Here is a 27680-nt window from a genome sequence, read left to right as displayed (position 1 = left end):
ACTATGCCTGGCTAATTTTTGTATATTTAGTAGAGGTGGAGTTCACCATGTTGACCAGGCTGGTCTGGAATTCCTGACCTCAGGTGAACCGCCCACCTTGGCCTCCCAAAGTGCTGGAATTACAGGCGTACCAGGCCATTTTAACCATTTTAAAGTACAGTTCAGTGGCATTAAGCACATTCACATTGTTGTGCAACCATCAGCATCTGGTCCATCTCCAGAATTTTTTCATCATCCTAAACTAAAATTCTGTATTCATTAAACAGTAATGAGAAGGCTGGGTGTGGTGGCTCATGCTTGTAATCCCAGCACTCTGGGAGGCTGACGCAGGTGGATCATGAGGTCAGGAGTTCGAGACCAGCCTGGCCAACATGGTGAAACCCCATCTCTACTAAAAATACAAAAATTAGCTGGGTGTGGTGGTGGGCACCTGTAATCCCAGCAACTAGGGAGGCTGAGGCAGAAGAATCACTTGAATCTGGAAGGTGGAAGTTGCATTGAGCCAAGATCATGCCACTGCACTCCAGCCTGGATGACAGAGCTAGACTCTGTCTCAAAAATTTAAAAATGTAATTTAAAAATAAGTAAATAAATAAAATAAACAATAATGAGAAGAAAACTCTCCATTTGTCCCTCCCCGCAGGCCCTGACAGCCGCCGTTCATTCTTTCTGTTTCTATGAGTTTGACTGCTCGAGGCATCTCATGTAAGTGGAATCATACACTCTCTGCCCCTTTGTGTTTTATTTTTTTTTCAACATGAGCCTTTTGCTCGAAGACCTCACAGTTTTTCTTTCCCTTGATTACTTAGTTTTTGCTTCGTACTTAGACCTGGCTAGTGATGCATGTGCAATGAGTATGCAAAGACAAGTTAATTCTGCAGCGTGTTGCATACCACCAGGTGGTTATTAAAGTTTTGAAAATGTGATTCCTCATCTGTATGTCTGTGGGCTTATCTACTCCAAGTCTTGCTGATAAACCTGCACTGACAGTAATAGCAAAGATTAGTCTTTCTCCATGTTTCATAAAACAAATTGTTCTTCTTATAGCCTGATTATGAACTGCAAAATTACAGGTACATTGTTGTAATTATTTATATAGACAACGAGACACACCCTCCACAGGGGACCTCAGCTTTGAGGGAGGTTCTGATTGTAGTGTCATTAAGAAATGACAGTTGAGAAACTCATTTCTTTTTTATTTCCTATTCTCATTACATCGTCCTTTCTCCCTACTTTTCCTTCCCTTCCCTTCCAGTTTATCCCTCCCTTCCTCTCTTTATTACTTTTTTTTTCTTTTTCATTCTTATTTTTCTGAGTAGTTGCTAAAGAGAGAGCCTGATCTTAGGAGTCCAAATATAGGTGAAATAGTCATAGCTCTCTAGTAGTTCACCTGGAGGGAGAGGGAAAAAGAGAGTAAGAGAACCGAAATGAAGGAGGAAATATCCTTTTTTTTTTTTTTGAGACAGAGTCTTGCTCTGTCGCCAGGCTGGAGTGCAGTGACGTGATCTCAGCTCACTGCAACCTCCGCCTCCTGGATTCAAGCAATTCTCCTGCCTCAGCCTCCAGAGTAGCTGGGACTATAGGTGTGTGCCAGCAACCCCAGCTAATTTTTGTATTTTTAGTAGAGATAGGGTTTTGCCATGTTGGTCAAGATAGTCTTGGTCTCTTGACCTCAAGATCCGCCCGCCTCGGTCTCCCAAAGTGCTGGGATTACAAGTGTGAGCCACTGCGACTGGCTTTCTTACTTTTCTTTTTTTTAAGGACAGAAACTAACTTGTCGAGGAAAAAGAGAAATATATTGGGAGTTCTGATTGGTAGGAACAAAGACAAAGAGGAGAGCTTTGAAGAATGATTTGAAAAGTAATCTCTGGAATTTAGCTTTAAAGCAGGATCTTGGGCTGTAGACTACTTTGTTATTTTTTTTTTTTCTTTTTAACGTTAATGCCAACATTCAGATATTATTTTTTTTAAGAGACAGAGTGCAGTCATGCGATCGTGGCTCGCTGTAGCCTCAAACTCCTGAGTTCAAGCCATCCTCCTTCCTCAGCCTCCTGAGTAGCTAGGACTGCAGGCACATACCACCATGCCTGGCTAATTATTTTATTTTTATCTTGTAGAGACAAAGTCTCCTTGTGTTGCCTAGGTTGGTCTTGAACTCCTGGCCTCAAGTGATCCTCCTGCCTCAGCCTCTCAAAGTGCTGGGATGTTGTAGACTCCTTTAGAGCCTCTTGAAATAGAGCTAGTAAAGTGATTTTCTACCACTGTATCTGTGCTCATTTACATTGGGCAGATCACTTCTGCTTGACCTCATAGTTTCAGCCTGTGACATGAAGGGTCAACAGGTAGATTCGGAACCATCAGTTTAGGCTGAAGCCCATAGAATATGAAAGGTATTTTTAAAATGGATTTTTTTTTTTTTTTTTTTTTGAGACGGAGTTTCGCTCTTGTTACCCAGGCTGGAGTGCAATGGCGCGATCTCGGCTCACCGCAAGCTCCGCCTCCTGGTCTCAGGCAATTCTCCTGCCTCAGCCTCCTGAGTAGCTGGGATTACAGGCATGCGCCACCACGCCCAGCTAATTTTTTGTACTTTTAGTAGAGATGGGGTTTCACCTTGTTGACCAGGATGGTCTCGATCTCTTGACCTCGTGATCCACCCGCCTCGGCCTCCCAAAGTGCTGGGATTACAGGTTTGAGCCACCGCGCCCGGCTAAAATGGATTTTTATAGTGTCTGCAAATGCAGGTGTTAAAAGTGCCAGAGACGGAAGTATTGACAACGAGAAATTATCCAAAACTAGGCCAGGCACGGTGGCTCCTGCTTGTAATCCCAGCACTTTGGGAGACAAAGGTGGGAGAATCACTTGAAGCCAGGAGTCAGAGGCTGCAGTGAGTTCTGTTCATGCCACTGCTCTCCAGTCTGAGCCACAGAACAAGACCCTGTTTCCAAAAATAATCATTGTCATCCAAAACCAAGATTGGCTCCTGTTGGAAAGGTGGATATGGTTGTGATAGAATTTAGCAACACCAGTACCTTGCCATTTCTGACTTTAGGATGTTAGGAGACTTTTTCAGTCTTTCCTGTTGAAATATGAATAGACATGTATTGCCATGATTCCCCTGCCCCTACGTCTCCCAAATCTGGATTACTAGTATTTATGTAAGTTTACTAGTGACAAATAGTTTTTGCATTTCCCATTTCTTGTCATAGGGCCCTCTTTCAGTTCAATATGCTTTTATTGGCACTTACTTTGGTTTTCTTTACAGCAGCAGCTGCTAATTAGTGACAGCTTTTGAGCAAGCAGCTTGTCATTTTTGGCAGAGATAGAGGACATCCATAGCAAGTCAAGACTATATTTTCATTTGCTAAATTTACTTTGCTACATGGAAATACATCTTAGATAAAAAATAGTCAAAGGTGGCTGTGTTTACTGAACTGTCTTCCTGAGTTGGCATTCTGTCTTGTAGTTGAAGAACTCACAGAGATTAAAAAAAGGGAAAGAAAGAGGTTCAGTGTCTATCAGACTGATACCATTAGTCCTGAGTCATCCTTCTAACATTAATCTACATTCTGGGTACAGAACCTCATCATCTTGTTTTGGCACAATCATAAATCTTTCTGGATTGTGGTTAGTGGCATACATGGTAACTGAAGGAGTGAATTGTTTTTTGTTTTTTGTTTTTTTTTTTTTTTTGAGACGGAGTTTCGCTCTTGTTACCCAGGCTGGAGTGTAATGGCGCGATCTCGGCTCACCGCAACCTCCACCTCCTGGGTTCAGGCAATTCTCCTACCTCAGCCTCCTGAGTAGCTGGGACTACAGGCATGCACCACCATACCCAGCTAATTTTTTGTATTTTTAGTAGACACAGGGTTTCACCATGTTGACCAGGATGGTCTCGATCTCCTGACCTCGTGATCCACCCGCCTCAGCCTCCCAAAGTGCTGGGATTATAGGCGTGAGCCACCGTGCCCGGCCAGGAGTGAATTGTTGACAAATGTGCTTCTCATTTATACTCAGCTTTTTTCTTGAGATATAATTAAAAGAAAGGTTAGTTTGCTCAGAGAAGATGCTTTCTTTGGAATTTCAGCTCATCTTAGCATCGTCATATTTCATGTAATTCTTCTCTTTGAAATTGTGGCAATAAAGTCTTAGCTCCATTTTACAAACCTGTCATGATGTTTATGAAGGTGGCACTACTTGCTCTTATGTTTACCTTGATTAGCACCAGTGATGAGTCAAAACCTCCGTCATGCTTTCTATAAAGTGTGATTCAGTCCCATTATTCCTGTTATAAGGATTCAAGTTAACGACTTTCACAGTGTTAAAAATATCCTGACCTATCATCCATTTCCCCCAATTTAGGTTCTTTCTGTAACATGAAGGTCTACAAAAATTGTATTTAATACACAATTACTGAATACCAACCATGTGTATCAAGTACTATATTAAGGAAATCAAAATGCATGAGAGAGACACGGTGCTTGCTCTAGGATGGCTTACAGTCTATTAGTCAAGCAGCAGATAACTCAGTTGCTTTTGTTCTTATGCCCAGAGTGTAGGGTAATTTTTAATTCTAGAGGAGGAAAACATCCCATCTTTTGAAAATAGGATGATTGGCCAGGCACAGCGGCTCACATCTATAATCCCAGCACTTTGGGCAGCTGAAGCTGGCAGATCATGAGGTCAAGAGATCAAGACCATCCTGGCCTACGTCGTGAAACTCTGTCTCTACTAAAAAATACAAAAAAAAAAAAAGTATATATTAGCTGGGCATGGTGGCACACACCTGTAGTCCCAACTACTCAGGAGGCTGAGGCAGGAGAATAGCTTGAACCCAGGAGGTGGAGGTTGCAGTGAGACAAGATCTCACCACTTTACTGTAGCCTGAGCGACAGAGCAAGACTCTGTCTCAAAAAAAAAAAAAAAAAAAAGGATTATCAAAATGATCAGAGACATTGGATACAACTACTGTATTGATTCTATTTCTAGTGAAGGTGTTAAAGATTGTGTGAGTCACCTTTCATGGGAGTATGGAACTGCCAGGTGTCCTTGTCCCAAATTTCCCCTAGATATATTACACAGCACTGTTAAATTCACAAGTTGCCTTCTGTATCAGAGTGTCTATTTCTTGATGGCATGGCTTGGAGAACCCAGATGATCTCCTAGCATTCGGCTCATATTTAACGCACATCAACAACAGTAACATAGTTATTTGTATATTTTCATTTTAACGTGTTAATTACAGTAGGAATTTATCATGTATACCTCGTCCATCTGTGACCCCATGCACAGTAGCATCAGGTAAGTTGATGTTGAGTTATTGGTATCATGTGAACAGGTATCCAGATGGCAGCTAACTTCAGTATCTTTTGTTATCCTGTCTTACACTTTGGAGTGTTTTGCAAGTTGTTTTCTCATTTGTATTAATGATATTACCTGTGTATGCAAAATGTTTTCTGCCATTAGAAAACCTGAGTTTCAGATGATATTGGTGATGGGTAATAATGTAACTAACGGGAAACCCATTAAGGAATTTGCAAACAATTATAACAAAGTTAACAACTCAGCTTTTTTTGGGGTGGGGGTGGGGGATGGAGTCTCGCTCTGTCGCCCAGTGCTGTGGCACGATCTTAGCTCATGGCAACCTCTGCCTCCTGGGTTCAGCCATTTCTCCTGCCTCAGCCTCCCGAATAGCTGGGATTACAGGCATATGCCACTACACCCAGCTAATTTTTTTTGTGTTTTTAGTAGAGACGGGGTTTCACCACATTGGCCAGGCTGGTCTTGAATGCCTGACCTTGTGATCCGCCCGTCTCAGCCTCCCAAAGTGCTGGAATTATAGGTGTGAGCCACTGCGCTTGGCCACAACTCAGCTTCTTATAGGAAATGTTGCATTGCTAATTCTGACCACAAGTGGTCAGGATCTAGGTTTTGGCCTTATGGGAAAGTTACCCACCCCCAGGACAGTTCTCGTTATTCTCCTCCCACTGATTTTTACAATCTAAAGCTTTTGGCTAATTTCTGATCGACTTAAAAGAAGAAAGGTGAACCTTCACTCCCCAAATAGGGCTTCCATTGGTTGTGTTTGAAGATTTGTCTTCTTGGTGTTCTCTAGCCCTCAGGGAAGTGAGTCTTACTTAAAGCCTTTTGGGGGGTTGTCAGATAATCTTTTTGTATCCCTTTGTGAGTTGCATTTTGTGATAATTCACTTTGTGGCTTGTATTATAAAGGAGTCTTAAACTGCAGGTATCCCTGTCAGTCAGGAAAAACTCATTTGGCTAGGTGATGCTTTTCAAATTTTTCTTTTTAGAGACCAGGTTTCACCATATTGATCAGGCTGGTCTCAAACTCCTGACCTCAGGTGATCCACCCATCTCAGCCTCCCAAAGTGCTGGAATTACAGGCATGAGCCACCGCACTAGGCTAGATGATGATTTTCAATGAGTAAAGCACTGTGGTTGACAGCCTGCACCCTGAAGGTGGACGAAACTCCTTGGATATTTATTACTACTATTACTACTGTAATTCTGTTACTACTGCTGCTTGTTCTTTCTTTTTCTCATTTCCCATGCTTGCTTCTTTGCTATTATTGAAGGTTTGGTGATGAAGTGTAGGAAAGGCCTTGGAAATTAAGTAGTTTATTTTGTTTCCAACACAAAGCAGTTTCTAGTGTGGGTGTGTGGGTAGCTTAATTTAACATAACAAACTCAGACTTTTTTCCTTGAACTCCATACTGTCTTCATTTCAAACTAGATATTCTCAGAGTGGGGTTAAAATACCCTCCATCATCAAAGCCCAGACTTTTTAGAACAAGAGCTTGCCTCACAAAAAGCCTGGTGTCTCTGTTGCCACCGCAACCTGAAACTAGAGTTAGAAACCACACAGAGCTGGCGTTTGGTAGGAACCCGTCACATTTTCTCGCAAGTTTTTTGTAGCTAGTTAAGCCAGGAACTGATGTGATTGAGAAAACTTTTAAAATCATCATTTTTCCTTCCTTCTCCTTCATTTTTATACTCAAAGGGTCTAACTTTGCTCCTTTAGGAAGACGGAATGCATAGGCTTTCATGCAGTTTAACACCTTAATTATCCTGCTGAGCAGTCTAGGAAAAAAAAGAAAAAAAAAACCACTCTTAATTAAAAAGTCAGGCTTTGGCGCAGTGGCCCACACCTGTAATCCCAGCACTTTGGAAGGCTGAGGTGGGTGGAGCGCTTGAGCTCAGGAGTTTGAGACCAGCCTGGGCAACGTAATTAAACTATGTTTCTACCAAAAATACAAAATATTAGCCAGGCATAGTGGCACACACCTGTGGTCTCAGCCACTCAAGAGGCTGAGGCAAGAGGATTGCTAGAGCCTGGGAGGCGGAGGTTGCAGTGAGCTGAGATCGCACCACTGCACTCTAGCCTGGGCAACAGGGTGAGACCCTGTCTCAAAAAAGAAAATCTTATTTTCTGTCCTCTTCCCCTTTTTGTTGATTTCTTTTATAAAAGTCTTTTCTCCATGTCTAATCTAAGCACATATATTCATTGTATATATGCCTACTGGTTGTCAGCATTGAACCCTCCAGTGCCCTAGCATGTTGGACAATGACAGACTTGACTTTGAGAATAAAAAATTTCAAAATTTATTATCTTTATATCAGTCCATTAGGGACCTTATCTGTTATTGCATTTATTATCTCTAAAATACCATCTTATTTTTATTTTTATTTTTTTTGAGATGGAATCTCACTCTGTCATCCAGGCTGAAGGGCAGTGGCGTGATTTGGCTCAGTGTAACCTCTGCCTCCCAGGTTCAAGCGATTCTCGTGCCTCAGCCTCCCGAGTAGCTGGGATTACAGTCACGTGCCACCTCAGCTGGATAATTTTGATAGAGATGGAGTTTCACCATGCGGGCCAGACTGATCTCAAACTCCTGACCTCAAGTGATCCACCGGCCTTGGCCTCCCAAAATGCTAGGATTATAGGCCTGAGACACCGCACCCAGCCTACCATCTTATTTTTAGATGGAAACTTCTGGAGCATTGGTATAAAATCTAGATGGTTCCAGTCCTGCTCTTTTCCTCATGTTTAATCTCACCTTCCTAACATTTCCACCACTGTTTAAAAAGTGTGATCTTACTGCCTTTCATTCAGTCAAGTGAGACACTGGCATTGCTTAGATTCTGGGTCTCACGTTTGCTTTGTTTTTCTAAGGAGCTTTACTGGAAACTAAATGCTATTGCATACTAGCTGTAGAAGCAGGAGGGGAAGTTGGCAAGAATTCGCTGCATTCTGTTTGGTCTGTCTGAGGCAGCTGACCTTTTGGAAGGAAATGGCTGCTCTTTGCTTCTTCCGGTAACAGTGGCTCCGTGAAAGACTTATACACAGAAGGGGTCTACCGTTATCCTAGCTCATGCCTTGCAGCATAAGCCGTTAGTTAAGAGTCGGGAGCCTTTCAGGGCATCTGTTGTGTGTTGTAGGGACATACATTCACGTTCCATGCTAAGTTGTACGTAGATATCCTAGTAGAGGTGTAGTGAGAGACAGTCTGTTACCAGAAAAAGTAGTTTGCTTTAGCAAAAATAACTACGTTTTATTGCAGAGTCCCACTGTGAGTGCTGTGTAAAATATGGACAGTTACTTTGTGCACAATTTTAATTCATCTTAATGTGCAATGTCCTGGTAATGGTATTGTTTTTTATACCTCGATAGCTGTTCTTTTTTCTTTCCTAGCAGGACAAACATTTTGATTTGATAAGACATGAGCTCTCATTTAAATGTCATTTCTTCTCAGAATTAGCATAAGGTGTTTTTGTTTTTTTGAGACGGTTTCACTCTTGTTGCCCAGGCTGGAGTGCAATGGCGTGATCTCAGCTCACCGCAACCTCTGCCTCCCAGGTTCAAGCAATTCTCCTGCTTCAGCCTCCGGAGTAGCTGGGACTGCAGGCGTGCGCCACCACTCCCAGCAATTTTTTGTATTTTTAGTAGAGACAGGGTTTCAGCCTGTTGACCAGGGTGATCTCAATCTCTTGACCTCGTGGTCTGCCCGTCTCAGCCTCCCAAAGTGCTGGGATTACAGGGGTGAGCCACTGTGCCTGGCTTGTTGTTGTTGTTGTTGTTGTTGTTTTAAGGATAAGATCTCCGCCTCACTCTGTCACCCAGGCTGGAGTGCAGCAGCACAATCATGGCTCACAGCAGCCTTGAACTCCTGGGGTTAAGCAATCCTCCTGCCTGTCTCCTGAGTAGCTAGCACTACAGGCATGCCCCACGACACCAGGCTAATTTTTTAATTTTTTGTAGAGACGGAGTCTCCCTATGTTGCCTAGGCTTGTCTCAAAACTCCTGGCCTGATCAACCTTCCCATCTTGGCCTCCAGACTGCTGGGTTTAAAGGCATGAGCAACTGTGCCTGGCCCAGAATTAGCTGTTCCTTCTTTTTTTTCATACTTTTTTTTTTCTTTTAGAGACAGTGTCTGGCTCTGTCGTTCATCTGTCATGCAGTGGCGCAATCATAGCTCTCTGCAGCTGCTAACTCCTGGGCTCAACTGATTCTCCTGCCTCATCCTCCCAAGTAACTAAGACTACAGGTGTGTGCCACCACACACTACTACTTTTTGTTTTGCTTTCTTTGTAAAGACAGAGCCTTGATATATTGCTCAGGCTGGTCTGGAACCCCTAAACTCAGGTGATCCTCCTTCCTGCCTCAGCCTCCCAAAGTGCTAGGATTACAGGTGTAAGCCAGTGCACCTGGACAAGATTTAGCTGCTTAACAAACCTGCTACTTGTTGGCTCCACTTTTTCTGCAGAACTTGTTTTACTTAAACAGAGGTAGGACACCCCACACTTTGGGATTATTTTCAGAAAGCCGTAGGTGGGTTTCATATCACTCAGTAAGTAAACAAGTGAACTAACTAGCTGATTAGGCATTTCTCTCTTAAAAGAGGAGATTTCAGTTTTCTATTGTTTTAACTAAAACATACTAAGTTCAATTTTTATTTTGTTATTTGAAGTGACTTATATTCAAGTTATGTCCAAGTAAAAATGAAACTGATTTTAATTCCTGGCAAATTAAAGGAACACAGCTGCCTGGAAAATGGGGCAAAAGGCCATATTCTGCATTTAGTTTGGTTTTGGTGGATAGAGGTGTGCTTTTCTAAGGTATTATTGGTCTCTTCCCTAGATTTACTGTTGATGGCAGAGATCACTCGGTGGAGGTTTGTGTTGATGTACATAGAAGACATAGAGATCAGTAGAGGGAGAAATATCTCAGGGCCTCCTTGGCGAGATTGCCCTGCAGTGCCTCTGTTCTTGGAAACTGCTCTGATCTGTTTCACTTTCTTGAGGTAATGAAGAATCCAGGGGGAATACAAACTCCATATTGGTTTTAGATATAGGTTCTTGGCACAGAATAAACTGGTATCAACAAAACAGGAAGAATCCCCCCAGCCCCCCCGCCCTGTCCCCTGAAGTTCTGTTGGCCTTTGAGTAGGAGCGAAGTTAGGAACCAACAGCTGAGGTTTCCTGTGATCTGCTCTGTCATGATAGCTTTCTAAAGGCCTTGCATTGTTAGGCTTGAACTGTCTAGGGCCTTCACATAAGCCAACTGTGTTCAGGCATGTGAGTAGAGGTAAGAGATGTGTTTGTTTGTTTCTTTGTTTGTGTTTAGTCATGAGGTCTCGATTTGTGGCGTAGGCTTGAGCACAGTGGCATGATCATAGCTCACTGCAGCCTTAACCTCCTGGGAGTGCTCCCAGCCCAGCCTCCTGAGTAGCTTGGACTGCAGGTGTGAGTCACCGTGCCCAGCTAGCAAGTGTACTATTTTAAAGAAAATCTAGTACCATTGGGAGTGGTTTTCTGTGTATTTCATTCTGTTTGCAGTTGGTACCAGTTTGCTTAGTCATAGCAAAGATGAAAGAGAGCCACAAATATATATAAATAGATGTCAGAATTAAAAATTAATCTGTTATTAACAGTCTTAAATTACTACTTGAGCTATCCAGGTAAGACAGTGTCATAACCTGGATGTTATCATGTTAGGAAATATTTCTTCCTATGTTTTCATGTCTCTTTAAACTTGGTTCCTGTGGGATAGTCAATAGTATCAATTCCCCGTTGATTATTAAATTTACATTTCAAGTTTTACATCTTAAACACAGTTTAATCAAAAACTTAAAACAAATTGTACCAGAAATCTCCTTCACCTAAATGTAACTACTGTTTACACTTCTCTTTGACGTTTCTCTGTTTGTCCTCTTGCATACGTGTTGTATATACTTTTCATTTAACATGCTTTTATTTCTACTATAGAAAGAATCTGTCTATGGGTCAGGTGGGATGGCTCACACCTGTAATCCCAGCAGTTTGGGAGGTCATGGCGGGTGGATCACTTGAGGCCAAGAGTTGAAGACCAGCCTGGCCAACATGGTGAAACCCCATCTCTACTAAAAATATAAAAATTAGGGCCAGGTGCAGTGGCTCACACCTGTAATCCCAGCACTTTGGGATTAGGCTGAGGTGGGCAGATCACCTGAGCTCAGGAATTCAAGACCAGCCTGGCCAACATGGTGAAACCCCATCTCTACTAAAAATACAAAAAATTAGTTGGGCATGGTGGTGGGCACCTGTAATCTCAGCTACTCAGGAGGCTGAGGCAGGAGAATTGCTTGAACCCAGGAGGCAGAGATTGCAGTGAGCCAAGATCGCGCCATTGCACTCCAGCCTGGGCAACAAAAGTGAAACTCCATCTCAAAAGAAAAAAAAATTAGCTGGGCATTGGTGGCAGGTGCCTACGGTCCCAGCTACTCAAGAGGCTTTTCACTTTCTCACTTTCAAGAGAATTGCTTGAACCCAAGAGGTAGGGGTTGCAGTGAGCCAAGATCGTGTGAAGACTCTGTCTCAATAAAATAAATAAATTAAATACAATAAATATTTTAAAATGTGTCTACATGGTTTGTATATTTCAACATAGCTTTTATATGTCATTTAACTGGTTGTACCATATCCCATTAGGTTAATACTTTATAGTCTTACCATCCCTCTGTTTTGGACATTTTGGTTATTTCTGGTTTCTCCGATGGCATACGTCCCTGGGAGTTGGCCTAAATCAAGGCACTGAAAATTTTGCTAGGTAGAAACTAAATACTGTAATTCTCAATGGTAAGAGGAAGGCTGTGAACTTTAATGAAAATATTGGTAATGTGTAGATTTATTAATAAATTGCCTGTTTTGTTCGTTTTTAACTTTCAAACAAGAGGAAAGGGATTATATTTCATTTAAGTAGTACAGAAACAGGGTATTGTAGTAGCTGAGTTTTTTTTTCTTGAAAGATTTGAATTGTCCAAGAGACGCATTCTAAGATGAATTGATCTGGAATTACAATACAGATATAATCCTTCATTAGAAATTCTGAGGCTGGCAGGTGCAGTGGCTCGCACTTGTCATCCTAGCACTTTGGGAGGCCGAGGTAAATGGATCACTTGAGCTCAGGAGTTCATGACCAGCGTGGGTAGTATAGCAAGACCCCATCTCTTAAAAAAAAAAAAAATTAGCTGGGCATGGTGACACATGCCTGTGGTCCCAGCTACTTAGGAGGCTGAGGGAGGAGGATCACCTGAACCCAGGAGGTCAAGGCTGCTGTGAGCTGTGATCGTGCCTCTGCACTCCAGCCTGAATGACACAGTGAGACCCTGTCTCAAAACAAAGAAAAAGAAATTCTGAGGCTAACATACTTGGCAGCTTCAAATCATTTCTTAGTTTTCCATAATGCAGATGGTCATTATTTATGAGCTACAGCAAATGCTTTTAGTCATCTGGAAAGTGATACTGATGTAGCTTCTTCCCAAAGGGGTGGCTGAAGTTGCTGGCCAGATTTGGACATGAAGATAACGATAACACGTGTATGTTGTGGGCCACGGTGGTGTGAGAGAGCCAGACTTGCATGCTGGTGGCCTACCAGCTGCAGCACAACGTCTAAGAAGTCCAGTTTTTGTTTTTTTCTTCTTTTGAGACAGGGCTTCACTGTTTTTGCCCAGGCTGGAGTGCAGTGGCACAATCTCGGCTCACTGCAACCTCCCCCTTTCAGGTTCAAGAAAGTCTCCTGCCTCTGCCTTCCAGTAGCTGGGATTACAGGTGTGCGCCACCATGCCAGGCTAATTTTTTGCATTTTTATTAGAGACAGGGTTTCTCCATGTTGGTCAGGCTGGTCTCGAACTCCCAACCTCAGAGTATCCACGCGCCTCAGCCTCCCAAAGTGCTGGGATTACAGGCATGAGCCACCGCGCCTGGCCGAGAAGTCCAGATTTTTATTTACCACCAGGGACAGTTTCAAAGTGAGAGTCTCTGCTCTCGTTGCTGTGTTTTTCTTTTTTGGAATTTTTGCCCTTAATTTTGATTTTGAAAAACAGGTAACTGACTGAAAAGTGGAAAGAATAGAACAGTGAGTACTATTATATACTTCACCTAGGTTGAACCAGTGTTCACAGTTGTTAGATTTACGTTCCCACACTCCCCACCACAGTCACTCTTCCTTTCTTCTTCCAAAGTAAGTTGCAGACGTCCCGACCATTTACCCTCAAATACTTGATGGTGTATCTACTCTGAGCCAGGGCATTCTCCTACACAACCTCAATGCCATTGTCACTCTCAAATTTAGCAGTGATAAAATAATATCTTTTTTTTTTTTTTTTTGAGACAGAGTTTTGCTCTTGTTACCCAGGCTGGAGTGCAGTGGCACGATCTCGGCTCACCGCAACCTCCGCCTCCTGGGTTCAGGCAATTCTCCTGCCTCAGCCTCCTGAGTAGCTGGGATTACAGGCACGTGCCACCATGCCCAGCTAATTTTTTGTATTTTTTTTTTAGTGGAGACGGGGTTTCACCATGTTGACCAGGATGGTCTCGATCTCTTGACCTCGTGATCCACCCGCCTCGGCCTCCCAAAGTGCTGGGATTACAGGCTTGAGCCACCGCGCCCGGCGATAAAATAATATCTAATATATAATGGCCTTTAGAGCTGTGGGCTTGTTTTGTTTTGAGACAGAGTCTCACTCAGTTGCCTAGCTTAGAGGGCAAGTGGTACAGTCTTGGCTCACTGCAACCTCTGCCTCCCGGCTTCAAGAGATTCTTGTGCCTCAGCCTCCTGAGTAGCTGCAACTACAGGTGTGTGCCACCACGCCCAACTGATTTTTGTATTTTAGTAAAGACAGGGTTTCACCATGTTGGCCAGGCTGGTCTTGAACTCTTGACCTCAAGTGATCCTCCCACCTCGACCTCCCAAAGTGTGGGATTACAGGCCCGAACCACCGCACCTAGCTGTGTTTTTGTCTTTGAATTACGCTCTTGGTCGTTGTGTCTCTTCAGTCTCCTTTAACTTAGAACAGTTCCACCTGTTTTGGGTGGGGCTGGGATCATTGATGAGAGCCTCACGATTTGGATTTTTCTGGTGGTTTCTTCATGATTTAGTTTGTGTATTCTTTTCAGCAAATTATATCTGGAGGCACATAATGTCAGTTTACCCCATGATTGGAGATGTTTGATCACTCAGTTAAGGTATTGTCCACCAGATTTATCCACAGAAATGCACCTTTTCCCCTTTATGAGTAATAAGTAATGTGTGCATAGTACTTTGAGACTAAATGTCACTCCCCAACAACTGTCACCCAGTGGTTTTAGCAGCTGTGATGATCCTTGTCTGAGTCTACTCTCTTTATTTTTGAGATTGTGCATTTTTGGCCAAGACCTTATATCCTATATTTTAGATGAGAGGTTTTTTTTTTTTTTTTTTTTTTTTTTTTGAGATGGAGTTTCGCTCTTGTTACCCAGGCTGGAGTGCAATGGCGCGATCTCGGCTCACCGCAACCTCCGCCTCCTGGGTTCAGGCAATTCTCCTGCCTCAGCCTCCTGAGTAGCTGGGATTACAGGCACGCGCCACCATGCCCAGCTAATTTTTTGTATTTTTAGTAGAGACGGGGTTTCACCATGTTGACCGGGATGGTCTTGATCTCTTGACCTCGTGATCCACCCGCCTCGGCCTCCCAAAGTGCTGGGATTACAGGCTTGAGCCACCGCGCCCGGCCGATGAGAGTTTTAAATAGGTAGTAACCTGCTGATTGCAACTTGATTTTTATATTTACAAGTAGGTCCCTTCTCTACCTTCTCCTTTCTTCCCTCCCCTACCATTTCCCCTCCTCCATTCACTGTTCTTCCCATTGTAATATGCAGTCATTTGGCTGTGACATAAAGACTTATGACTGATTGTCTTCCCAGAATATTATCGTCTTTATGTTGCCTTGGGTACATTTTTCCTTGTTTGTTTCTTTGTGAGCCAAATGCTTTTATTCTTTCTATTCTTTTCCCATCTGTTTAATATGATTTTTAAAAAAGAGAATTGCCTTCCAGATTGCATATAAAGTAGTATTTGGCAAAAAAAAAGAAAAAAAAAAGAGCAGATGGCTCTGGTATTGACCTACTTCTACATGTGATAGCCTTCTTACTTGATATATCTAGTCCAATTTTAATATGAACGAAGTCTTAATCCTTTATTATTTTTTCTTTCCCTCAAAATCCCTATACTTAGTCGGGTACAGTGGCTCGTGCTTGTAATTCCAACACTTTGGGAGGCTGAGGCAGGTGGATAACTTGAGACCAGGAGTTCAAGACCAGCCTGGCCAACATGGTGAAACCGCGTCTCTACTAAAAATACAAAAATTAGCCAGACACAGTGGCATATGCCTGTCATCCCAGCTACACAGGAGGCTGAGGCAGGAGAATCACTTGAACCCAGAGGCAGAGGTTGCAGGGAGCTGAGATGGTGCCTCTGTACTCCAGCCTGGACGACAGAGCGAGACTGTCTCAAAAAAAAAAAAAATCCCTATACTAGGTGACCACCACCACTTAATATATTTAATAATGTTGGTATCAACAGTAAAACAGTAAACATAGCTAGGGAACTTGCTCTCTATATTCTGTCCAGAGTCATTGGTCATTCATGGGAGCTGATAGGTTTGACAGTCTCGAACCCTGGCTCCTTGCCTTATACTTTTCAGATCAGAAGCAATGTGTATACATCATCTTTTTCATCTGTCACCCAGCCCTAGCCTTTGCCAAAATCAGAGCCCCTCAGTATTAGGTTTCTTATTTTAATTTTTTGTTCTTTGCTCTCTTTAAATTATGAAATACAACAAACAGGCAGAAAAGTACCTAGAAAATGACAAACCACCTTAAGTCCTCAACACACCTGTAGCTTTGTCCACATAAGTGCATGTTCTCGGTAGGTCCAGACCAGGTAGCACTCCTCAGTAGTATGGGACCGACCCTGAGCAAGCATTTCACCTCTTTTGTCTTTTTAAAAATAGCCTTACTGAAATAGATGCTGTAAAATTCACCCTTCGAAGTATATTCTCCTAGTTACACAATTATCACCACTATCTAATTCCAGACTATTCTCATCATCCCCTCAAAAACCCACACCCTTTAGCAGTCACTCCCCATTTCCCCCTCCCCTCAGCCCTTAGCAACCACCAATCTGTGTTCTGTCTCTATGGATCTGACTATTCCGGACATTTCATAAAAATGGAATTTACGGTATGTTCCCTTGCATGCCTGTCTTTCACTTTGCATAATGCTTTTAAGGTTCATCCACACCGTAGCACGTGCCCACACTCCATTACTTTTTAACGTCTGTATAATATTCCATTTTATTCATTGTATTTATCCATTCCTATCCATATTATCTGTTTATGCTTTTGTGTTGTTTTTTTTTTTTTGAGACAGAGTTTTTCGCTCTTGTTGCGCAGGCTAGAGTGCAGTGGAGCAATCTCACTCACTGCAACCTCTACCTCCTGGGTTCAAGGGATTCTCCTGCCTCAGCCTCCCGAGTAGCTGGGGCTACAGGTATGTACCACCACACCTGGCTAATTTTTGTATTTTTAGGAGAGACGTGGTTTTACCATATTGGCCAGTCTGGTCTTGAACTTCTGACTTCAGGTGATCTGCCCCCCTTGGCCTCCCAAAGTGCTAGGATTACAAGTGTGAGCCACCCCGCCTGGCCAAAAAATTTTATTTAATTAGCCAGGTGTGAAGGCACGTGCGCATAGTCCCACCTACTTGGGTGGCTGAGGTAGGAGTATCCCTCAAGCCCAGGAGTTTGAGGCTGCAGTGAGCCATGATTGCACCACTGCACTCTAGCCTGAGTGATGGAGTAAGACCCTGTCTCGGATGGATAGATGGATGGATGGATGGATGTCAAAGTTTATACTGGAGGATATTGGTTAAGAATGATAACAAGCTATTTGTGGAGGATTGATTTTGGAAAGTTTGTTAAATTGAGTTAATATTAGAGATGGGGAGAAAGAAGCTAGTTTTGTAAGTTTAAGGTAACAGTAAGAACAGTAGCAAGTACTTACAGAGCACATGCTCTTAAACTTTTTTTTTTTTTTTTTTTTTAAATAGAGACAGGGTTTCTCTATGTTGGTCAGTCTGGTCTCGAACTCCCGACCTCAGGTGATCCGCCCACCTCGGCCTCCCAAAATGCTGGGATTACAGGCTTGAGCCACCATGCCCGGCCCAGACATTGTTTTAAGTATGTACATAAAACGAATTCATTCTTTCAGCAGCCCTCTGAGGGGCATAAGTATTATTATTCCCATTGTACAAATTAGAAAACTGAGGCACAGACAGGCTAAAGGGGCCAAGTCTTTGGCAGACCATATTTAGGTGAGTTCAGCATTATCTCTAAAAGTTTAACCCCAGGTTAGAGACTTTTGCCCTGGGGTCGGGGGGATATGATAGAGAATCAAATTTATATAATGCTTTAAATTATATACATGAATCCAGCAGACCAAATCTGTACATACATATTAAAACCCTACTCCCACTCCAAGCTAGAATTCATTCACTCAGTTGGTAAATACACAGTGGGTACCTTCTAATGTCAGACACTGCTTCCCTCCACCACAGTTTAGCAATGGCAACACCTTGGCCACAGTGTTCTAGAAGTGGTCAGAGAGAGTAATGCTTTTTTTTGGTTACAGTTTATATTTTACTTTTAGAAAGAAAAAGCATCTGAGAAAAGATATTTATTACTGAGACAAAATTATTCCAAATTCCACTCATATCATTTATGTGATGGACATTAATTTTTATGGTTTTCTGTAAGCATGTAACATTATGAACTGTTAGACTTTGAAACTTTTATTAACAAGTGCCTGAGGGCCCCACTGGTTTATTTGGCTCTCCAAGCCCATGGATATGTCCAGATATATAAGGTTGAGGTAGATGCTTTATGCCTTCAGAAAGTACAGTCTTCTGTGTCCAAGGCTGTTTTAGGTTATTCTGCAGTGCTTGTAAACTCAGAGTGCAGCTGAACCGAGCTCAAGTAGTTCTCATGTTTGGCCTAAAAATAAAATTGTGAATCCATTTCCCAGTCTTTAGAGAATCCCCTGTGATGATTTACCAAAGAACAAACCACTTCCCTTGTCCGAGCATCACGCACTGAAATTGGAGCTGCCCGTAAATCAGCAGAAGAGGGTGGGTACTGGGGACAGAGGTCCAGTCCTCTCAGATGCAGAGTAGAGTTCAATGGCTGGATGAATGCCATTTGGAAGAATGAATGCCGTTAGATGAATGCCCCTTAGATCAGGCATGGACATAGCCTGATAATGGGATGAAGAGTTCTGACATCTATGAAGAAAAACACTACTTAGTGGCCGGGCACAGTGGCTCATACCTGTAATCCCAGGACTTTGGGAGGCCAAAGCAGGTGGATCATGAGGTCAAGAGATCGAGACCACCCTGGCCAAGATGGCAAAACCCCATCTCTACTAAAAAATACAAAAATTAGCTGGGCGTAGTGATGCACGCCATAGTCCCTGCTACTCAGGAGGCTGAGGCAGGAGAACTGCTTGAACCCAGGAGGCGGAGGTTGCAATGAGCCGAGATTGTGCCACTGCACTCCAGTCTGGTGACAAAGTGAGACTCCGTCTCAAAACAAGCAAACAAACAAAAAACCACTACATAGCTTCTAGGTGTTATTTACATAACTGGAGAAACAGTTTTAAACTGGGTATTTAGAATTTTATAATGATTATCTCGGTAAGTCATATCATATTTCACATGTAGATAGTTTTCAGTTTAACAGTAAAATAAAAATGACTCTGTACTAGTTAGTGTACACTTTTTTCTTTTTGAGCTGGAGTTTTGCTCTTACGGCCCAGGCTGGAGTGCAGTGGTGCGATCTTGGCTGACTGCAGCCTCTACCTCCTGGGTTCAAGCGATTCTCCTGCCTCAGCCTCCTGAGTAGCTGAAATTACAGGCACACGCCACCACGGCCAGCTAATTTTTGTATTTTAGTAGAGACGGGGTTTCGTCATGTTGGCCAGGCTGGTCTTGAACTCCTAACCTCAGGTCATCCCCCCGCCTTGGCCTCCCAAAGTGCTGGGATTACAGGTGTGAGCCACTGTGCCTGGCCTAGTTAGTGTACTTTTATTTTACTTTTTTTTTTTTTTGAGACAGAGTCTTGCTCTGTTCCCAGGCTAGAGTGCAGTGGGGCAGTCTAGGCTCACTGCAACCTCTGCCTCTCGGGTTCAAGCAATTCTCCTGCCTCAGCCTCCCAAGTATCTGGGACTGCAGGCACGTGCCACCACACCGGGCTAATTTTTAAAATATTTTTAGTAGAGATGAGGTTTTACCATGTTGGCCAGGCTGGTCTCAAATCCCTGACCTCATGATCTACCCTCCTCAGCCTCCCAAAGTGCTGGGATTACAGGCATGAGCCACCGCACCCAGCTATTTTACCCTTTTGAATAGCAGTGAGCAGAATCTACTCTCTAGCTCTATCAAAGCACTTATGTGTAGTGAAACTACATCATATTTATTAAAATAAGGTGATTGCCACCTGATATTTACCAGCTATTATCCTTCAAATGGCATGCTATTTTAGAAAATAATTATTATGACATGTTCATAACTAGAATCATAAAAATATTCTGACAGATTCTAAGAGCTCAGCATTCTACTCTTTGATGAAAACTAAGAAATAATCTAAAATTTAAGGCAAAGTAGTGTGACTGACATTTTTATAATAGCCCTACATGCATGGTATATCACCACAGTATTTCTTTCTTAAAACAGTAATAGGCGGCCGGGCGCGGTGGCTCAAGCCTGTAATCCCAGCACTTTGGGAGGCCGAGGCGGGTGGATCACGAGGTCAAGAGATCGAGACCATCCTGGTCAACATGGTGAAACCCCATCTCTACTAAAAATACAAAAAATTAGCTGGGCATGGTGGTGTGTGCCTGTAATCCCAGCTACTCAGGAGGCTGAGGCAGGAGAATTGCCTGAACCCAGGAGGCGGAGGTTGCGGTGAGCCGAGATCGCGCCATTGCACTCCAGCCTGGGTAACAAGAGCGAAACTCTGTCTCAAAAAAAAAAAAAACAAAAAAACAGTAATAGGCTCCTAAATATCCTTGACCAGCAGAGCATGTTAAATAGTGGCTCACGTGTGTAATCCCAGCACTTTGGGAGGCCAAGACAGGTGGATCACCTGAGGTTGGGAGTTTGAGACCAACCTGACCAACATGGTGGAAACCCCATCTCTACTAAAAAAATACACAATTAGCTGTGTGTGGTGGTACATGCCTGTAATTCCAGCTACTCAGGAGGCTGAGACAGGACAATCACTTGAACCCGGGAGGCAAAGGTTGCGGTGAGCCGAGATTACACCATTGCACTCCAGCCTGGACTACAAGAGCTAAACTTCATCTAAAAAAAAAAATTGTTTATGTATTTATTTGCTCCACAAGTATTTTTTGGCCGCTTTCCATGGGCCAGCCACCATTCTAGACACTGGGGACACTGTCATGAATAAAATGTGCTCCTTTCACTTACCACCCTTAGAGTGCAGTGGGGACCGCAGAAACAAAAACCAAATGAGAAATTGCAAACTGTGGCATATGTTATGAAGGAACAGATGGACCATAATAGAGAATCATCCCAATTATAAAATCATAACTGATCATTTGCTGGGCGTGGTGGCTCACACCTATAATCCCAGCACTTTGGGAGGCTGAGGTGGATTTCCTGAGGTCAGGAGTTAAAGACCAGCCTAACCAACATGGTGAAACCCCGTCTGTACTAAAAATACAAAAAAAAATTAGGGGGTTGTGGTGGTGGGGGCCTGTAATCCCAGCTACTTGGGAGGCTGGAGCAGGAGAATTGCTTGAACCTGGAAGGCGGAGGTTGCTGTGAGCTGAGATTGCGTCACTGAACCCTAGCCTGGGCGACAGAGCAAGACTCTGTCTCAAAAAAAAAAAAAAAAAATTATAATTCATCATTTAAATGGGAATCTGTTCCATTTTCATACCTTGGTGTTTGATACTGACATACAGTTCTATTATAATTTTGAAAAGAGCCGATAGTAGGTCAAATTGTGTGTATACATTTATTTATGCAACAAATAAATTATTATGTGCCAGGTACCGCTGTAGACCCAAGAGAGGACACAGTGAACAAAACAAAGTCATTGTGTTCATGGCGATTTCACCCCGGTGGGAAGTCAGTAAGCAAATATATGATCAATGTCAGGAATTAATAAATGATAAGAAAAATAAAGCAGATTAAGAGGATAGAGAGTGACCAGAATGCTGTTTTATTTGAGTGGGCTGGGAAGGAGTCTCTGAGCAGATAAAAGTTTCCATAGCTTTCCTTCTTTTGTCTCTTGAGTCAATTCAGCTAATGAATGCAGATGCAAGAGAATTTTTGTATCTATTGGTATCACTCACATATTCATTGAGTGCTATGATGAGGTCCTACTTCTTAGGAAGGTTTACTACTTAGGAAGATTAACACCAGAATTCTTCTCTTCATTCTTTTATCACTCTTTCATGTACCTAAGTGCTTAAGCACCTTCATCCATCCATCCCTTATATATATATATATATATATATTTTTTTTTTTTTTTTTTTGAGACGGAGTTTCACTCTTGTTACCCAGGCTGGAGTGCAATGGCGCGATCTCGGCTCACCGCAACCTCCGCCTCCTGGGTTCAAGCAATTCTCCTGCCTCAGCCTCCTGAGTAGCTGGGATTACGGGCACGTGCCACCACGCCCAGCTAATTTTTTGTATTTTTAGTAGAGACGGGGTTTCACCATGTTGACCAGGATGGTCTCGATCTCTCGACCTTGTGATCCACCCGCCTCGGCCTCCCAAAGTGCTGGGATTACAGGCTTGAGCCACCGCACCCGGCCTATTTTTTTTTTTCTTGAGACAAAGTCTGGCTCTGTCACCCAGGCTGGAGTGCAATGGTACAATCTCAGCTCACTGCCACCTTCGCCTCCCAGGTTCAACCAATTCTCTTGCCTCAGCCTCTCGAGTAGCTGGGACAATAGGTGCATGCCACCACACCCAGCTAATTTTTTTTGTATTTTTAGTAGAGGCAGGGTTTTGCCATGTTGGCCAGGCTGATCCTGAACTCCTGACCTCAGGTGATCCACCCACCTCAGCCTCTCAAAGTGCCTGGATTACAAGTATGAGCCACTGTGCCTGGTCATCCATCCCTCATCTTTCATCCAAAAATCATGATTTGGTATCTGTTCTGGTTTTCCAAAATCTTGTGATATGATTTACTTAATTAAAAAATATATTGTGCAGTTAAAGGTCTTCCAGTGTTTGATTATAAAGTGGAATTGCTTCTGGAGAGAACTGTTTTATCCAAGTGTTTTGGTGAACTCACAAGCCACTGAAATTTGATGTCTTGGGTGATCTTACAGTGATCCCAGCCTTAATGCCTAAAAGCCCTAAATAAAATTGTACACTTCTCAAGTGTTCTATAGCATTGCACAAGTCTAAAATAGGTAACTGGCACCTCCCTACACCTCATTGTTGGCTAACTGACTTGTCCCATAAATAGCTCAGTGTTACGTGATCAGACAACCACAACTAACAGAAGAGACTTTTGTTTCCTAACACACTTGTCCAGTCTCAGGTAGTAAACAAAATCCAAGTCCAAGTCACTGGCCCCTAACTGTAACCCAGTTCTTAGGGAAGAATTGTGCAAATCAGTAGCCAAATCCTGTGGGATGGAATTCAAGGTAACCCTGCCTTATACCAAACTCTACGTTATGGAAAATAGTGTTAGAGCAAGATTCATTTGCAGTCCTTACAGTTGCATGAAGTCTTTTCCCAGTCCACCCAAATGTTTCTGTCCTAATCTGGTTAATCCCAAAGAGCGTCTGCCAAATGAGTTAAAGATTGTCAGGTGAGTTTGAGGGGGCATCATGGTAGTTTTATAAAGCTGTTTTGTTTGTTTGTTTGTTTGTTGTTTTTTGTTTTAAATCAAGAGCTTATTAAAAATAGAAACTACCAGCTATTGGAGCATAATGGTTCCTATTTCTAACTCTTAGTTGGAATGTATTGTTTTTGTGTCTGAAATATTTGTAAATGCTGTAATATAACAGAACATTGCTTCATAAATTCCTTAGCAGTAACTAAGAAGGTAAACCTTGGGGCATTTTTCCAGATAAATCTGGGCTCTTCATGTGCAAAGCATTGCTGCTTAGGTAACTAGTGATAATGCATCGGACTCAATCCGTGCTTTAGATATTTTTACTTTTCTTTTACTGGGCTTTTTCAAAATGGTGTATGTTTGTTGTATTTCTGAAGTCAAAATACCAAATCTAAAACAAGTGATTAAAAAAAAAAAATCTGTTGGCCAGGCACAGTGGCTCACACCTGTAATCCCAGTACTTTGGGAGGCTGAAGTGGATCACTTGAGATCAGGAGTTCCAGACCAGCCTGGCCAACATGGTGAAACCCCATCTTTACTAAAAATACAAAAATTAGCTGGGCCTGGTGGCAGGCACCTGTAATCCCAGCTACTTGGGAGGCTGAGGCAGTAGAATCGCTTGAACCTGGGAGGCAGAGGTTGCAGTGAGCTGAGATCATGTCACTGCACTCCAGCCAGGGTGACAGAGCAAGACTGTCTCAAAAAACAAACAAACAAAAAACTCTCTGCTAATTATTTATTGCTGTTGAAATGCTGCTTATCATAGCTGACAATTTTGAACAGAAGTAAAGAATATATCTACAATATCAAAGTTAGTAATTCTTTCCCTAATGCTCCTTTTGTGCTTTTGCTTATAAGAACTTAGTACAGTTCATAGAGCTTCATAAACCCAGTTGTGTATCTTTCCATGGCCAGCCAAGTGTCTACATTTCAAAAACATTTTAAAGTTAAAATTCAGTTCAAGAGTATTGTCTTCAGTCTACCAAAAGGACTAAAAACATTTACTTTGGCTTGGCATGGTGGCTCACACCTGTAATCCGAGCACTTTGGGAGGCCGAGGTGGGAGGATCACTTAAGGTCAGGAGTTCGAAACCAGCCTAGCCAACACAGCGAAACCCCGTCTCTACTAAAAATACAAAAATTAGCCGGTGTGGTAGTATGCGCCTGTAATCCCAGCTACTCAGCAAGCTGAGGCAGGAGAATCGCTTGAACCCGGGAGGCAGAGGTTGTAATGAGTCAAGATGGTGCCACTGCACTCCAGCCTGTGTGGCAGCGTGAGACTCTGTCTCAAATATAATAATAATGACAAATAAAATGAAAACTTTTACTTTTATTAACTATGTGAATATTTACTCTGGTGAATGTAAGAGGAAAATAAAGAAAAAACACCCAAAGCACTGATTGTTTGTTCAACAGACTGTAAAGCATGGCTGTGTGGATACAAGCTCAGCAGCTCCAAGGAGAAGCCCTTCATCAGATGCAAGCATTGTATGGCCAGCATTTTCCCATTGAGGTGCGGCATTATTTATCCCAGTGGATTGAAAGCCAAGCATGGTAGGTGAACAAGGATGTTTGCATCATATTTTGTGAAACACAGAAATATTGGAGTTGGGTTAGAAAGCTGTCATGATGGCAGCTCTCAAAGTTGTATTTAAACATTTTTAAATGTGATCCATGAAAAGGTATTTTTACAAATTTTTCTTGGTGGGGGCTGTAAAAAAAAAAAAAAGGAAAAAAAATTTTTTCTTGTTACAGCTGAAAGATATTTAAGCCCATCTTAGATTGAGGGAGATGGAATAACTCTTGGGATTTTTTACAATAGGATTTGTTCCCTTTAATAGTAAATACTGGCTAAAAGCATTAGACTATTACTGCTAATAAAGAGCAGCCAACAAGTATGTTTCGAGTGCCCATAGGGTGCTTAGCAGTGTCCTAAGTAGTAGAATTTGTATAAAAATAATTAACGCCCTACTTTGTGCTGTAATCCCAACACTTTGGGAGCCCAAGAGTTCAAGGACAGCCTTGGCAGTATAACAAAACCCTGTCTCTGCACAAAACACAAAAATTAGCCAGGTGTGGTGGTGTGTGCATGTGTAGTCCCAGCTACTCAGGAGACTGAGGTGGGAGGGTTGCTTGAGCCTGGGAGGCAGAGATTGCTGTAACCCATGATCACACCACTGCACTCCAGCCTGGGTAACAGAGCAAGACCCTGTCTGAAAACAAATAAACAAAATTAAAGCCCTCATCTCCAGATAATTCAGTGTTTCACTAGATGTGGGGTGGCACACACCTGTAATCCCAGTTACTCAGGATGCTGAGGTGGGAGGATTGCTTGACTCCAGCAGTTTGAGGCCAGCCTAGGCAACATAGCGAGATCCTATGTCAAAAAAAAAAAAAAAAAATTTAGTGTTTAATGGGGCAGGTAGGGTGGGAATATGCATGTAATTTACTTATAATTTATTTCTTATCATTTATTTACTAAATGTAAATTATTTTACATTTCTTAATAAATTTACATCTAATAAAAAATTTAAAATGAGTAATTTGACAGTAGAGACATTGGTATTTTAAATTTATATGTATTTTATGTATACACATAAAGACTAAAAGAAAATTGGCTGGGTATTGTGGTTCATGCCTGTAATCCCAGAACTTTGGGAGGCTGAGGCAGGTGGATCACTTGAGGCCAGGAGTTCTGAGATCAGCCTAGCCAACATGGTGAAATCCTGTCTCTAATGAAAATATAAAACATCAGCTGCGCATCCTCACGTGCACCTGTAATCCCAGCTACTCTGTAGGCTAAAGCACGAGAATCGCTTGACCTTGGGAGGCGGAGGTTGCAGCGAACCAAGATTGCACCACTGTACTCCAGTTTGGGCAACAGAGTGATAACACTAATTACATTCTGGTGGTACATGAGACAAGCATTTTAATTTTAGTTTTCCAAATTACTGATTACATACCTAGGGGAGGGGAGAGTTGTTTTAAATTTCTTTTAGAATTAGTACAGTGTAGTCTACTGAGAGCACAGGTTTTTTGTTTTTTGTTTTTTTTTTTTTGAGACGGAGTCTTGCCCTTTCGCCAGGCTGGAGTGCAGTGGTGCAATTTCGGCTCACTGCAACCTCTGCCTCCTGGGTTCAGGCGATTCTTCCGCCTCAGCCTCCTAAGTAGCTGGGACCACAGGTGCATGCCATCATGCCCAGCTAATTTTTGAATTTTTAGTAGAGATGGAGTTTCACCACGTTGGCCAGGATGGTCTCGATCTCTTGACCTCGTGATCTGCCTGCCTCGGCCTCCCAAAGTGCTGGAATTACAGGTGTGAGCCACCTCACCTGGCCGACAGCACAGGTTTTTAATTGGTATCATTCTTATACACCAGGCAGCAGGATGTACCGTGCTCTGCTCAGGGTCTGGGAGCTTGCTAGTGCTTACAGTCTGTCAGTTGATCTGACATATTCATTAGATACTTCAAGCCTCACCGTCTTAACCAGGGGTCCTCTTTGACAGTCCCTGGGAGAAGCCAGCCTTGATGCTGAGATTTGCAGAGGACCATATACCTGTCTGTAATGTTGCCTTAGAATAATTGCACTTGTGTGTTAGTAGCAAATTTCTGTTCAGAAACCAAAGATCACCAAAGAAAGGCAATTTTCTAGGCAATTTTAAAAAAATCTCAGCTTTGTCTAATTAAGTGAGGGGAATAAATGAGCTACATATGAGAATGTCAGCTGTACCTTGTTAGGGCTTTCCACTCCCTTTTCATTTTCTCTCCTGTTTTCATGATTTGGAGGATTTAGAAAAACATGAGTAGGAAGTTTCCGTTAATTTCAGATTTCACTTAGCAGAGTTCCCATTTGGTCTTACTAAATGAATTAAAAGACTTGTGTTGATATTAAGGAAAATTTGAAATTTTTTTAGCTTTGGTTTTCTTCAGAATATAACTATTTTAATGAAGAATCTGCAGTTCTTTATGTTTAAGCCATCGAAGCAAGTCTCTTTTTTTAACAGAGAATTAAGGTTTCAAGTAAAGAACCAGTACCTGACTTCTATGAGTTTTGCTCAGAGACTGAATCCTCTAAAGAGTGGGTTCCTGGGGCTGGGTGTGGTGGCTCCCACCTGTAATCCCAGCACTTCGGGAAGCCAAGGCAGGTGGATCACGAGGTCAGCAGATCTAGACCAGCCTGACTAACATGGTGAAACCTCATCTCTACTAAAAATACAAAAATTAGCTGGGTGTGGTAGCACCCACCTGTAGTCCCAGGTACGCAGGAGGCTGAGGCAGGAGAATTACTTCAACCCAGGAGGTAGAGGTTGCAGTGAGCCGAGATCGCACAACTGCACTCTAGCCTGGCAACAGAACGAGATTCTGTCTCAAAAGAAAAAAAAAAAGACTGGGTTCCTGGCCAGGCACGGTGGCTCACACCAAGGTGGTG

The 27680-nt window shown here is 42.6% G+C and overlaps 1 protein-coding gene across 6 annotated transcripts in view; it reads left to right on the top strand.

The window, feature by feature from the left end:
- The window catches only part of STAT5B (signal transducer and activator of transcription 5B), an 81025-nt gene that overhangs the window by 24050 nt on the left and 29295 nt on the right, over positions 1-27680 (top strand). For 2 of the 6 annotated variants that reach the window (XM_074388729.1, XM_074388730.1), the window contains 2 exons: positions 644-705; positions 24667-24804. In XM_074388729.1, coding sequence (XP_074244830.1) covers positions 24677-24804 — 128 coding nt within the window. In that variant the 5' untranslated portion in view covers positions 644-705; positions 24667-24676. Of the gene's footprint in view, positions 1-643; positions 706-16753; positions 16863-24666; positions 24805-27680 lie in introns of those variants that run through there. The other 4 variants (XM_074388731.1, XM_039476485.2, XM_010330608.3 and 1 more) reach the window with 4 other exon arrangements.

The sequence above is a fragment of the Saimiri boliviensis genome, chromosome 17 (genome assembly GCF_048565385.1).
Source record: "Saimiri boliviensis isolate mSaiBol1 chromosome 17, mSaiBol1.pri, whole genome shotgun sequence".
Classification (NCBI taxonomy): Eukaryota; Metazoa; Chordata; class Mammalia; order Primates; family Cebidae; genus Saimiri; species Saimiri boliviensis.
Note: the sequence above shows the minus strand (reverse complement) of the source record. Positions and strands in the feature narration are given on the sequence as shown.